This window comes from Puma concolor, chromosome B3, assembly GCF_028749965.1.
Source record: "Puma concolor isolate L17-30 chromosome B3, mPumCon1.1.hap2, whole genome shotgun sequence".
NCBI classification, from domain to species: Eukaryota; Metazoa; Chordata; class Mammalia; order Carnivora; family Felidae; genus Puma; species Puma concolor.
In genome coordinates this window covers 25979642-25994400 of record NC_141672.1, presented here as the reverse complement: position 1 = coordinate 25994400, position 14759 = coordinate 25979642, and the positions used below count along the sequence as shown (strand labels likewise).

The 14759-nt window shown below is 44.1% G+C and overlaps 1 protein-coding gene across 2 annotated transcripts in view; it reads left to right on the top strand.

Moving 5' to 3' along the window:
* The first annotated feature begins 428 nt into the window (after positions 1-428).
* ADCK1 (aarF domain containing kinase 1) overlaps positions 429-14759 on the top strand; it is a 121538-nt gene continuing 107207 nt past the window's right edge. For both annotated transcript variants that reach the window (XM_086709143.1, XM_086709142.1), the window contains exons 1-2: positions 429-559; positions 12501-12646. In XM_086709143.1, the coding sequence (XP_086565269.1) occupies positions 12512-12646 (135 nt within the window). In that variant the 5' untranslated portion in view covers positions 429-559; positions 12501-12511. The remainder of the gene's footprint in view (positions 560-12500; positions 12647-14759) is intronic.

Here is a 14759-nt window from a genome sequence, read left to right as displayed (position 1 = left end):
TCCCCGGGGAGTGGCTCAAGAGATATTTGTGGAATGAACGTCTGATGAATGTCTCCAAAGCACATCTTATAAACATGCGATACAGGTCAATGAATGAACGAAGGGGGGCCAAAGATAACTAAGATCAATCAGCACATTCTCACCACTCGGCAACTGTCAGTGAATGTCTTCCTCGCTTGTTCTAATACCTTATTTGAAATGCACAAGCCCACAACTCCATCCTCCACGGAACACGAATCTACGGCTCCTTCGGAAAGACTATCGAAAACAAATTTCAGAAAGATTGTGTGTCCGCAGCCGGGGCAAAGAAATAAGTGCCCCTGGCAGGTTAGGTGTCTTGACCCCTCTACCTCCTAGGAAGGAGCGGTCCACAGGGAGCGCGGGTCCGGTGGCTCGCTTGGCCGCGGCTTAGGGAACCACGAACTACAAGTCCCGGCAGGCCGCGCGGCGCCTCCGCTTCATTAGGCGCAATCAGCGGGTGGCTGAGAGCCAAGACCCGGCGAATCCCGTCACCCAGCTGCGGCGCGGAACTCGGCGCCGCGTCCCCGCGTCCCTTGGGGTGAGTAGGGTAGTCGCACCAGGGTCGCGCGGCGCGTAGAGTGCTGGGGTGGCGGTGCAAACGCCCCGGACGCCCGCCTCCGCTGGAACTGCGCAGGAGGGAACCCGCGGCCTGTGACCTTGTCACCCAGGCCGGCGCGCGGCCACGTGACCGGCAGGGCCCCGCCTCTTCTGCGGTCACTCTCCAGCCCGGCTCACCAGTGGGCAGAAGTGTGGACTGGCTACTTCGATGGCGCAGTCTCGCATGTAGGCAGGGCTGGAGCTGGAGGAGGAGGCATCGGGTGGCTCACCCAGGCGACCTCTGCCTAGGCGGTGTGTGGACTCCGAGCCGCGGGCGGCGGGGGGCTGGGCGTGATCTCTGGACTAGAGCGTGGGGTGCCGCCCAAATCTCTGCCTTCCGTCTGGTAGCTTGGCGTGCCCCGGAGCGCCCCTAATCTCCCACACTTTGCGGGGCCCTGCGCTTCCAGTTCTCCTGGAACTGGAACGTGCTGATGACAGCTGTGCATGGAGAGCAGCCTCTGGAAGACACCTAGCACAGCTCTCTCCCCAGGTTAAGTGGCATTTACTTTCTACTAGGTAGGAAGTCAGCCAATTCAACAAGTATTTATTGATCACGTCCATGATAATTGGCACTTAATGGGTGCTCAAGAAATATTTACCGAGCTGAAAGTGAACTAGACTTTATCTGTGCCTTTGTATGTTTTCTTTAAGCATTTTCTTATTGCACAAGCTATCAAACTGCATCAGAATCATCTGGAATCAACCCAGAGTTTCTGATTCACTGGGTCTGGGCTGGGGAGCAAGAATTTGCATTTGTAACATGCTCCCTGGAGATAGAGATGGTGCCCCGGACATAATTTTGAGCACTACTGCTTTATAGGAAAAAAAAAAATCCTGTGAATTTAAAGCACCAACTTCTCACACTGGGTTATGGGTCTTTGTGTCCTTATTTGCCAGTTTAACATTTTGTCATGATAAACATGTGCATATCACTGTGTACACTATTAATTTGTCCCTACATTATTTTATATACAGATTTACACTTCTGTCATTTTTCCTGGATTACATCATATCCTCTTGTGTTATTATTGGCTTGGCTGTTTCTCAACAGCCTTTACAGATGTAAGATTTTACCTCTGCCGGGAGAGCTTGCATTTTATTCCTTCCTGCTAATATACATTTTCTTGCAGACAGGGGACCTATAAGATAAGAATAGTGCTTGGTTCTGGTATCCATTCTCCGACTCCCTGTCCAGCTCCCTGGCCCCCAACTAACTAAATCTGGATTTAGATTTTTATGCCAGAGGGACCCCAGTGACCTACGTTTTACCTGCCACTTGCTCTTTGTGCTTGATTTTCCACTGTTTTCCCTGAGTCCCTACTTGCCCAGGATGAACTGAATGGGGAATTTCTATTCCTTGCCTGGGTGAGATTTATTTTCCTTGTCTGTTCTGGGACCGTGGCATCAGCCAAGGATTCCTTTATTTAATCAATATTGATTCAGCCACCTTCTGGACATATGATTATATTTGGACTGCATCATTGGTGGCAGGTCAGGTTATAAACCTCATCAGGCCAGTTAGATGGTCCCTGGGCATTGACTGTGCATCTTTCCAGACTTGAGACATGATGATATTTTCCACCTTGTTTGCTTATTTTTTTTAAGTTTATTTATTTTGAGAAAGAGAGAGAGCACATGTGCATGAGTGGGGGAGGAGCAGAGAGAGAGAGAGAAAGAAAGAATCCCAAGCACGCTTGGCATTGGCAGCACGTGGAGCTGGAACTCAGGAACCTCAAGATCTGAGGTGAAACCTGAGCTGAAACCAAGAGTCAGATGCTAAACCGACTGAGCCACCCAGATGCCCCTCACCTTGTTTGCTTTTTATCCACATCAATTACCAGATTTCCCTGAAAACCTGATCACTCTCTCCAAGGGTATTATTGAGTCTTTTCCAGTCTTGGGAGTAGACCAGAAGAAATAATGCCCATTTCTCTAGTAGCCTCTTTAAGAAATGGGAGGAGGCTGCGGTCACTGTATGGAATTGATGGAATTAGAGCCCAGAGTGTCTTTCTTCTGACCATTCTCACCTGTGCACCAAGCAGGGCACGGTGATTCCATGCTTATTGACCTGGAATGTGGCATGGGGACTGCGGATGGGTGGTAACTGGTGGGCCTAGCCACTGTTTGGCCCACCACAAACTGTAAGTGCTTGATTCCCCATTTAGTTCTGTCCAGGGGATGGACATTCCATTTGACTATCAACTTCCCATTTGTAGAGCTTTCCACACTTGCCTTTTGCCTCATTTCATCACCTGCTGGGGTGTTCCCTATGGTCCAGCAAGATGGATTCCATTCTTATAGCTTTGACAATAACACAGCTCTCCTAAATGTTTCATAGACTGGAAACGGTTATTTCTGGTGAGGTTTGGTTGATATTCTGACATGTTGATTTCCAGGGCTCTAAGCAGTGTCTTCCACATGCCTGCCATTTGGGCAGGGTAGAGGGTCAGAAAGCAGAGTCGCTGCCCACAGTGACTGATACGGTTATTTGTGAAGAGTGCTAAGGACATGGGTGAACAGAGTCCCTGCTAAGGAGGCCGTGTGCCATAGACAGCCTCAAGCTCCAACTCTGCCGTTTACTGGTTGAGCGCTTGGGAAAAATCTCCCAACTCGTTCCTTTCCTCGTTTATGCCTGTGGATGATGATAATATTTGTCTCATCTTACTGGGTTGTGTGGAATATCTAATGAGATAATGAGTGCAGAGGGCTTTGTAAAGGTTAGTTGTTGCTAAAATTGTCATCTAATTTTTAGGTTTTTAGGGTCTTGGTGTCCTTAAGGCCCCTCCCAAAAGTGTGTGCTCCTGTGAGAAGTAACTCAGGTGGAAGTCAGAAAGGCAAATAAACAGAACAGGGCAGGCGATTCATTAGCAAAAGGTTTAATAATGAAAGGTGTTTTTCATCGACAGACATATTTCACGGCTGACAGGGTCTTTTAAAATACCCTGAGGGAAACAACTCATTTGCATGTTAAAGACTCACTGACACCGTATGGAAAACTCCAGCTCCAGTCTATTTAGGCACAGTTTGGCTCCTCTATCATCTATTTTATGTTTTTCAATTTCCACCTCTTTTATTACTGAGGACATTTGCATGAAAACCAGGTCTTGGGAATTGTGTCTGTTTCTTGCTGTGGCTTCCCCTCCCAGGGTGGGATGGTCTCAGGGCTCCACTGCCTATAGGGACAGGCCTGGAGGATGGTGCACCAGGAAGATGGGGTTTAAGAGGCAAGAGCTGGGAGGTGGTGCTGGGGTAGGATGGCTACTGAATTGATAGCCCTGGAGTGATTCTCACCTGGGGACCTGTGTTGTTACTGGCTCTGCACAGGCCTAGTGGGGTATAGTTTCTCCCTTGATTCATCCATTCAGTAAATACTTTTGGAGCACCTACCATGCCGAGGCAGAGTTTGGCAAACTGTAGCCTCTGGGCCACATCTGGCCACACTCATAACTTTATATTTTGTCTGTGCTTACCATTTGCCTTGTGCTACAATGCAGAATTGAGTAGCTGTGACAGAGGCATTATATATAGTCTGCAAAGCTGAAAATATTTAATATATGGCCCTTTACCGAAATAGTTTGTGACTCGTGTGCTCGACAGGGAGAAGAGCAAGAGCAAAAGCTGTAAGGCCACAGTGTGCCTGGTGGGTTTGATGAATAGCTTGGACGTTAGTGCTTTTGGAGTGCGGTAGCAAGGGGGAAAATGGAAGGGCCTGAGACCTTGGAGGAAACTGGGGGGTCAGATCAGATAGGGCCTTTTCGGCCAATGCCTTGGGTCTTCATCTGAGTGAGGTGGGAGCCATTAGAGAGTTGAGAGCAGGGGAATGCATAATTGGACTGAAGTTTCTATGTTTAGGTGGAAAAATTCACTCTCTTACTCATTCAATTATGTATTTGTTAGCAAACTTATAAATTAGTTATGTAATATATTAACAAATTCGGCCCTTTGCATCTAGTAGAAGAGGCAGATACAGGACCAAATTCTTAGAGATAAAAGCAATGCATAATAAGACCAGATGGGAAGGAGCAACTAATTCTAAGTGGTTGGTTCACTTAGAGGCTTCATAGAGGGATGAGGGGGGACTGAGTGTGCAGAGGTATTTGGGAGATGAAGCAGGCAAGGTGGGGCGGGGTGAGAATAGGGTGAGCCTTGAACCCCTTGCTAGAGAACTTGGACTTTTCTGTAGTTGGAGGGGAGGTAGGATAATGAGTGCATGTGGAGGTTAGGGTGGTGACGACTCTGGTGGAGAGTAAGAGCCAGATGAGATGTGGGGAAATGGCTTTGGAATGGAGAATGGTTGAGCAGTTCAGTCAAGATAAGATGGGCTTCCTCCCTTGCTTTGTTAATTGTACAAGGTTGTGCCAAATCCTGGTCTCTCAGGTGCTATGAGTTCTTAGTCTACATAAACTTGTCAGTATTTCTGGGAAGAAAAAATGAAGTTTAAAGTGACAGTAAGGAAAAGACGTCTTACTTGCTGAGTATGTTAGGTATTATGTTAAAACAGCATCTCCTCTAATGCTCACAGTGGCCGTAGGAGGGAGGTACTATCAAGAACTCTTTTGTAGATGTTTACCTGGAGGCTCCAAGAAATGTGGCTTGCTCAAGGTCACAGAGCTGGTGAGCAGCAGAGCAGGATTCTTCCTGGCTCCAGAGGCTGAGATCCTGACTACCAGTCCCTCCATATGGCCATTTATCTATCTATCTATCTATCTATCTATCTATCTATCTATCTATCCATCCATCCATCCATCTACCTACCTACCTACCTACCTATCTACTTATGTTTATTTATTTATAAATGTTTATTTATTTTGAGAGAGAGAGAGAGAGAGCACACACAGGGGAGGGGCAGAAGGAGAGGGAGAGAGAGAACCAAAGCAGGCTCTGTGCCGTCAGTGCACAGCCTGACATGGGCTTGATCCTGTGAACTGTGAGATCATGACCTAAGCTGAAATCAAGAGTCAGGTGTTTAACTGAACTAGCCACCCAAGTGCCCCCAGATGACCTTTTTAATGTGGGCTTCTTTTCAGGCCCCACAAGGAATGGTCCCTCATGGACTACACTGATGATCTTGAAGGAGGAAGATGTGTAAGGAGCTGAGTGCACTCAGCCTAATGTAAAGCCTGCTTCTGGGTCCATTTGGGAACCTGTGTTTTGGCAAGACAAGGTAGAGGGTGAACTGAGCATGCTGATGCCCTTTTTAAACATTTTTTACTTTGGGGCGCCTGGGTGGCTCAGTTGGTTAAGCGTCCAACTTTGACTCAGGTCATGATCTCACAGTTCATGGGTTCAAGCCTGGCGTCAGGCTCTGTGCTGATAGTTCAGAGCCTTCTTCGGATTCTGTGTCTCCCTCTCTCGCCTCTCCCCTGCTCATGCTTTGTCTCTCTCTCTGTCTCTGTCTCTCAAAGATAAATAAACATTATTTATTGTTTATTTATATAAAAATATAAAATATAAAAAAACATCTTTTATTTTGTGTGTGAGAGAGAGGGCACAAGCAAGGGGAATGGCAGAAGGAGAGGAGAGAGAGAATCCCAAGCAGGCTCTATACTGTCAGCATGGAGCCTGATGCAGGGCTGGATCTCATGAATCGTGAGATCATGACCTGTATGCTACCCTTTTTGAGAGCAGATCCTGCAGGCTGAGGGTGTAGAGAACAAGGGGAAAAGGTAGGGGGAAGTGGGAGCCTGCCAGGATGTTAGAAGTGGGGCACGAAGAAGTCCTGCAGAAGCTGATAGCAGTGTAAATGAGGTCCTTTACTGGAGCATGGCATTGGGAGAAGAAATAATTACTAGTAATAATAATAATAAGAGATAACAACAGTGTTGGTGGTGATAGCAGTTGCTGCTGTGTTCTTACTGTGGAGGTGGCTCTTTGCTATACATTTTGCATGACTTCCTCGTCCCTCACCACCCCATCCAGTAGACACTGATGTCATCATCCCCATTTTATAGACAAGGTCACAAGATTCAGAGAGAGTTAGCAGTGTGGCTGCTAACCCTTTGGGCAAATGACTATAGGGGCTCCAATGCAGGCCTGCTGGAGTGCATGTTCTCAACCACCATGTCTCTGGTCTGGAAGGAACCCTTGGCTTACTAAAATGTTGGCAGAGGGGTGCCTGGTTGGCTCAGTGGGTAGAGCATGTGACTCTTGATCTTGGGGGTTGTGAGTTTGAGTCCCATGTTGGGTGTAGAGATTATTTAAAAAAAATATTTAAAAAAAATAAAATTTTGGAGGGGAAGGAAAAAAAAAAGGAGGGAGCCAAACCATAAGAGACTCTTAAAAACTGAGAATAAACTGAGGGTTAATGGGGGGTGGGAGGGAGGGGAAAGTGGGTGATGAGCATTGAGGAGGGCACCTGTTGGGATGAGTCCTGAGTGTTGTATGGAAACCAATTTGACAATAAATTTCATATTAAAAAAAATAAATTTTGGCAGAAAAAATAATTAAAATGCAGAATGATGTGAGTTTATAAACTCCTTTTTTTTCCCCCAGAACTGAACCAGGAGCTGAGCCAGAGCATTTGTGTTTAGGGAAAGAAATGAGTTTCTGAAATTATTTCTTTAAAAATAATTGTTTGCAGTCACTCTTGTGCACCAATTGCAGACACTGGGGGTTTGGGAGTAGGTGCAATAAACTGAGAAGGCTTGATTTTTGGGCATGGTTTCACTGATGGATTTGAATGCAGTGGAGCCTCTTTATTAAAGAGTAAAAATCACCCTTATGTTGTTAAAATGCAGATTCCTGAGTCCCATCTCCAGGGTTGGTGATTCAGTGGGTCAGTGAGTAGACTTCAGAAATCTGCATTTTTGTGTGTTAAAATTTTTTTTTCTTTTTTTCTAAAAGTTTTTATTTTGAGAGCTAGAGCACGTGGTGAGGAGGGGGGAGGGTCAGAGAGAGAGAGAGAAAGGGAGAGAGAGAATCCCAAGCAGGTTCCATGCTGTCAGCACAGAGCTGGACGTGGGCTCAATCTCATGAACCGTGAGATCATGACATGAGCCAAAATCAAGAGTTGGACACTTAACCGACTGAGCTGCCCTGGTGTCCCTAAATTTTTTTCTTCTGATGAGAACTTTTAGGATTTACTCTTAGCAACTTTCAAATATGTAATAAAATATTGTTAATTAAAGTCCATGCTGTATGTTACATCCTCATGAGTTATTTATTTTATAACTGGGAGTTTGTACCTATTGATCCCCATTGCCCATTTTGCCCACCTCCGCCCCCTGTCTTTGGTAACCACCAAGCTGTTCTTTGTATCTGGAGTTGGTTTTTTGTTTTTTAGGTTTCACATATAAGTGAGATCATATAGTACTTGTCTTTCTCTCTCTGACTTATTTCACTCTAGGTCCATCCATGTGTCACAAATGGCAAGAGTTCCTTCCTTTTCATGGCTGAGTTATATGCCATTATATTCACATATATATCACATTTTCTTTATCCGTTCATCCATTGATGGGCATTTACGTTGTTTTCTTACCTTGGCTATTATAAACAATACTGCAGCAAACATGTGAATGTATATATCTTTTTGAGTTAATGTTTTTGTTTTCTTTGGATAGCAATTCCACTTCTGGGTATTTGAGTCATATGGTAGTTCTATTTTTAAGTCTTTGAGGAGCTTCCATACTGTTTTCCATAGTGGTTGCACTAATTCACATTCCCACCAACAGTACACAAGGGTTTCTTTTTCTCCATTTCCTTGCCATCACTTGTTATTTCTTGTCTTTTTGATAGTAGCCATCCTAGCAGGTCTGAGGTAATATCTCATTGTGGCTTCAGTTTGCATCTCCCTGATGATTACTGATGTTGAGCGTCTTTTGGTATAACTGTTGGCCATTTGTATGTCTTCCCTGGAAAATATCTATTCAGATCTTCTGCCTGTATTTTAATCAGATTTTTTAAACTGTTGAATTGTATGGTTTTTTTTTATAGATCTTGGATATGAATCCCTTATCAGATATATGATTTGGAAATATTTTTTCCCATTCAGTAGGTTGCCTTTTCATTTTGTTGGTGGTTTCCTTTGCTGTATGGAAACTTTTTAGTTTGAGGTATTCCCATTTGTTGTTTTTGTTGCTTTTGCTGTTAGTGTCAGATTCAAAAAGTCATTGCCAAGAGCTATGGCTTATGTTTTCTTCTAGGAGTTTTATGTTTTCAGATTTTACATTCAAGTCTTTAGCCCATTTTAAGTTAGTTTTTGTGTATGATATGAGATAGGGGTCCAGTTTGATTCTTTTGCATGTGGCCATCCAGTTTTCCAAACACTATTTGTTGAGAAGACTGTCGTTTCTCCACTGTGTATTCTTGGCTCCTTTGTTGTAAATTAATTGCCCATATGCGCATGGGTTTATTTCTGGACTCTCTACTGGCTTCCATTGATCTATGTGTTTGTTTTTATGTCAATGCCATACTGCTTTGATTACTACAGTTTTGTAATATAGTAGTATAATCAGAGACCATGATACCTCCAGCTTTGTTCTTCTTCCTCAAGATTGCTTTGGGTATTCTTGGTCTTTTGTAGTTCCATATAAATTTTAGGATAGTTTGTTCTATTTCTGTGAAAACTGCCTTTGGAATTTTGATAGGGATTGCATTGTATCTGTAGATTGCTTTGGGTAATATGGAAATTAAAAAAAAATTTTTTTTTTAACGTTTATTTATTTTTGAGACAGAGACAGAGCATGAACGGGGGACGGTCAGAGAGAGGGAGACACAGAATCTGAAACAGGCTCCAGGCTCTGAGCTGTCAGCACAGAGCCCGACACGGGGCTCGAACTCACGGACTGCGAGATCATGACCTGAGCCGAAGTCGGCCGCTTAACCGACTGAGCCACCCAGGCGCCCCAAGGAAATTTTAATAATATTCTTCCAATCCATGAACACAGAATATCTTGCCAGTTGTTTGTGTCTTCAATTCATTAGTGTCTTATAATTTTCAGTGTATAGGTCTTGGTTAAATTTATTCTGAGATATTTTATTTTTGACGCAATTATAAGTGGGATTTTCATAATTTCTCTTTCTGATTATTCATTATTAGTGCATAGAAACCCAACAGATTTTTGCATGCTGATTCTGTATCCTGCAACTTTACTGAATTTGTTTATTCTGATGGTTTTTTGGTGGATTGCTTAGGGTTTTCTATATATAATATGTTTTCTGCAAATAGTGGCAGTTTTACTTCTTCTTTCCCAATTTGGATGCCTTTTACTTCCTCTTTCCTAATTGCTCTTGCTAGGGCTTCCAGTACTGTGTTGAATAACAGAGGTGAGAGTGGGCATCCTTGTCCTGTTCCTGATCTTAGAGGAAAAGTTTTCAGCCTTTCACCATGGAGTATGATGTTAGCTGTGGGCTTATCATATATGGCCTTTATTATGCTGAGGTATGTTCCCCTGTATCTACTTTGTTGAGAGTTTTTAATCATTAATGAGTGTTGAATTTTGTCAGATGCGTTTTCTGCATTGTTGAGATGATCTGATTTTTATCCCTCATTTTGTTAATATAGTGTAAGAAATCTACATTAAAAAAAGATTTTAGTATAATATGACTTCACTCATATGAGGACTTTAAGATACAAAACAGATGAACATAAGGGAAAGGAAGCAAAAATAATATAAAAACAGGGAGGGGGCAAAACAGAAGAGACTCTTAAATATGGAGAACAAACAGAGGGTTGTAGAGGGGTTGTGGGAGGGGGGATGGACTAAATGGGTAAAGGGCTTAAGAAATCTACTCTTGAAATCATTGTTGCACCATGTGCTAACTAACTTGGATGTAAATTATAAAAAATAAATTATTAGATTAAAAAAAAGATTTTAGGGGTGCCTGTGTGGCTTAGTTGGTTAAGTCTCCAGTTCTTGATTTTGGCTCAGGTCATGATTTTGCAGTTTGTGAGATTGAGCCCCGTGAGATCTGACAGCGCAGAGCCTGCTCGGGATTCTCTCTCTCTGTCTCTCTCTGCCCCTCCCCTACTTGTGCATGCACACATGCTCTCTCGAAATAAATAAACTTTTAAAAAAATAAATAAGATTTTATTTTTGAGTAATATTTATCCTCAACATGGGGCTCAAACTTACAACCCTGAGGTCAAGAGTCTCACGCTCTATCCACTGAGCCAGCCAGGCACCCCTGAGATCTGCATTTTTGAAATGGTATTTTTATAGGTATTCCTCTGACCATACTTTAGAAATGTTGGATTAGGAAAAGAAGACTGCAAAGGAGAAAAACAACAGAATTATAAAAATTATTGAGTCCAGAAAGGGCCAAGAAAGGAGAGAAAAAGAAATAGAACAGGTAGGAAAAATAGAAGACATAGAAGAAGATGCTAAAATTAAATCTAAATACATAGGTTATATTAATTGCAAAAAGAAAAAAATCAACTATATGTTGTTTAAAGAAACAGTATAAATTTAAGTTGAAAGTAGAAGAATGGAATAAAATGTACCTATGAATACTTAAAAAAAAAAATCTGTGGGATGCCTGGGTGGCTCAGTGGGTTGAACCTCTGACTCTTGATTTTGGCTCAGGTCTGTAGGATTGAGCCCCGTGTCAGGCTCTGTGCTGAGCATGGAGCCTGCTTAAGATTCTCTCTCTCTTCCTCTGCCCCTCTTCCCCACTTGTGTTCTTTCACTCAAATAAAATTAAAGATTTTAAGAAAATCTGTGGCTATACTATGAGGCATGAGTCCAAATACATTTTAAAGAAAATGAAGACAAGACTGTGTGTAGCAATAGTTTTCATACAAAGAGGAAACAGAAGCACAGAGCAGGGAGGGGCTGGTCACAGACTGAGTCCAAAGCAGAGCAAACAGTGATGGCCTGAATCTTCCTGTTGCTTCTATACAGGTTTGCACGTGTGGATGACTTGGTGATTCACTTCTCCTGGGTGGGACTTCTCCCCTGGTACCTGCAGCTATGGTCGAGGATTTTAGTCTGATATAGAGTTCCCAGAAATTAAAGAGGAAGCAGCCCATTGGGTACAGTGACCTCCCAATGCTCCAACAGTCCACCTGGTGGGCTGAGCTGGTATAAGTAGGGGGGGGAAGGGTATCAAAGAGCCTTGAGCCCACTTGATCCTACCGACTGGGAGTATGTTTGGTTGAACAGATCAAATCAGCACGTGGACATCGAATCCTTAACCGCATAGTATCCTGCAAGACTGTGAGTGGACGGTGTACTAATAGTCATGGTATTTGCCTTCAGGCAAAACTTCAGGGAGCTCACAATCTAGACAGGGAGCAGTTTACTCTAACTGAAATAAATATTTTGGAAATCAGCCAGACACTGAGAGCTTATCTGGCTGATTCTGACCAGCTGCCATTTTGACCGTGGCCTGAGCACTTCAGACCTGGGCATGGAGGGCTAATTAATGATGCCTATATGTGCATGGTGGTACAAATAATAGTTACAAGTAACAGTGGTTAGTATGTTCTGCCACTTCCCCTGTTTAAAATAGCACCTCTGTCACATATTCATCATCCTCTTACCCTCTTTTTCTTCTCCGTACTTAATACCAGTTGCTATTCTGATATATGTCTGTTTGCTTCTGATCTGTTGTCCCATCTAGAGTGTAAGTCCATGTGGGCAAGAACTTTGTTTTGTTCCTTCTGTCCCCAGTGCCTAGAATGGTGCCTGGCACTGTGGAAGGAAAAATGACCTTGAGAGTTGGCTTGTGCCAGGTACTCTGCTAAGCCTTCTATGTACATGATCTCATTTTATCCCAACGACTTTTGAGGCAGCTACCCCAAAAACGAGGAAACAAAGATCAGTAAGATTGAGAAAATGGCCCAAGGTTGTATAATCTATTAAGTGGCGGAGCTGCATTTGAATCCTGGTCTGACTAACTATGGAACTCAACTGTTCCTTTTCTCTGCTTTCCTTCGGCAGGGTCTGGGGACATGGCCCGAAGGGCTCTCAAGCTTGCTTCGTGGACCGGCATGGCTCTTGCTGCCTCTGGCTTCTTCCTCTACAGCAACAAGTACTTGGATCCTAATGACTTTGGTGCTGTCAGGGTGGGCAGAGCAGTTGCAACGGTAGGTTTTTCTTATTGTCAGTGTGGCAGAGGAACTGCTGTATTACCTGCAGGTGTTTGTACATGTAACAGATATACATGCCAGCCACACGTGTGGAGCTGCATGTGTGCCCTTCCTTGTGCAAAGCTCCCTCTGCACAGTAGCACAGGCATGGGTGTGCACCCTCAGGCACCTATATTCCTGTACGCCCAACCTCTGTCATACTAAGCCGAAATAGAATGGGATTTCACAGGGTCTCTGTTCTGAAGCTTTGACATGTTAGATTCTGTATGTAATTTTAGAGACAGACCTGGACCAGTGCTCCTCAGCAAATGTACGTGGAAAGACTTTGCAGCCTTGATCAAACTCTACCAGAAAACTTGGCTTTCTCTTCAGTGTGCTAGTGTGAGTGGTTCCTGATGCAGGGCTCATACTCAGAACATCTGGGCCTTGGAAAACTTTGGGGCTCCCCTCCAACCCTCAATCTAATCTGAGGGGTCCTGGGTGGCTCAATCAGTTGAATGTCTAACTTTGGCTCAGGTCATGATCTAATGGTTTGTGAGTTCGAGCCCTGCATTGGGCTCACTACTGTCCGCACAAAGCCCACTTTGGATCTTCTGTCCCTCCCCACTTCTTTGCCCCTCCCCTACTCACACTCTCTCTCAAAAGTAGATACACATTAAAAAAAAAAGAGCATCTTAGTTGAATATTTCACCATTAGAAGTTTTCTCCAGTGGCTCAGGAACATCCTCCCTGTTGAATCATGTCCTCCTAACTCTGCTGAAAGGAGCTCTCCCAAACATGCATATGTAACTGCCCCATTCGTGGGTCATTTGCCACGTGCTTCGTGCTTTCTTGCCTCCTCTGTCTGCTGCAGGATGAAGTCATCCTTTCTTCCCCTTGGCATAGATATACTCTGTGCGCTGTCTGTTTGGGTTGTTGTCTGATCATTTCCTTAATACTCAGTGTTGTGAAGTCTTCTCCCTAGCTAGTCATAGAATCTAATGGACAAATAGATAAATAGATAGGCCATAGAGTATGAAATGATTCCTGAGTGTTTATCAAGTGCTTTCTGGGGGCCCAGTGTGGTCTTTACAGGCTTTGAGAGGTAGAAATGAACCGTCCTACCCACACCCAGCTTTGAAGGAGCTGATGGTTGAGGAGTGCTCATGTGAATGGGTCAAAAAGCAATGGATTTGTTTTAAAGCCGTGGATCGGATCAAGATGTGTGATTCAGGTGACCACTGCTACGGGACCTCAGACACAAGTGTGAGACCCGTAGGCCGGGAGTCAGGATGAGTGTCCTAGGGGAAGCAGGCTTTGATGGAACCTTAGGGGTTTGAATATAGTTGACCCTTAACAACGGGTTAGGGTGCTGACACCCATGCAGTCAAAAATCCACGTATAACTTTTGACTCCCCCAGAGCTTAACCACTAATAGCCTACTGTTGACCGGAAGTCTTACAGATAACATGAAGAGTCGATTAACACATTGTATGTCATATGTATTATATACTGTATTCTTATAATAAAGTAATCTAGAAAAAAATGTTATTAAGAAAATCATAAGGAAAGAGTGCCTGGGTGGCTCAGTTGATAAAGCGTCTGACTCGGCTCAGGCCATGGTATCATGGTTCATGGGTTTGAGCCCCATGTCGGGCTCTCTGCTGTCAGTGCAGGGCCTGTTTCGAATCCTCTGTCTCCCTCTCTGTCTGCCTCTTCCCCCACCTCTCTCTCGCACATGGGTACGCTCTCTCTCAAAAATAAATAAACGTTAAAAAAAAAACCCATAAAGAACATACATTTACAGTACCATATGGTAATTTACCGGTAAAACCCCACGTGTAAGTGGGCCCGCACAGTTCAAACCCATGTTGTTCAAGGGCCAGCTGTAGCTGGGAATGAGGGAAGAAGGCATTTACCAGTGATTTATAAACCAGCCACTAGGCTGTGCATTCTTTGAAGGCCAGGGCTCTGGTCTTGATTGGCCTTGTGCTTTGTTCAGTGACCAACTCTTGTTCGCGGTTGGTGCTCAACACATTTATATCGAGTGGAATAAAGCTTTGGGAGTGTAGACAAGGGAGCAGACTCCTCTAGGTATCAGCCTTGTAAGCCTCTTACCTTCCAGGGGCCT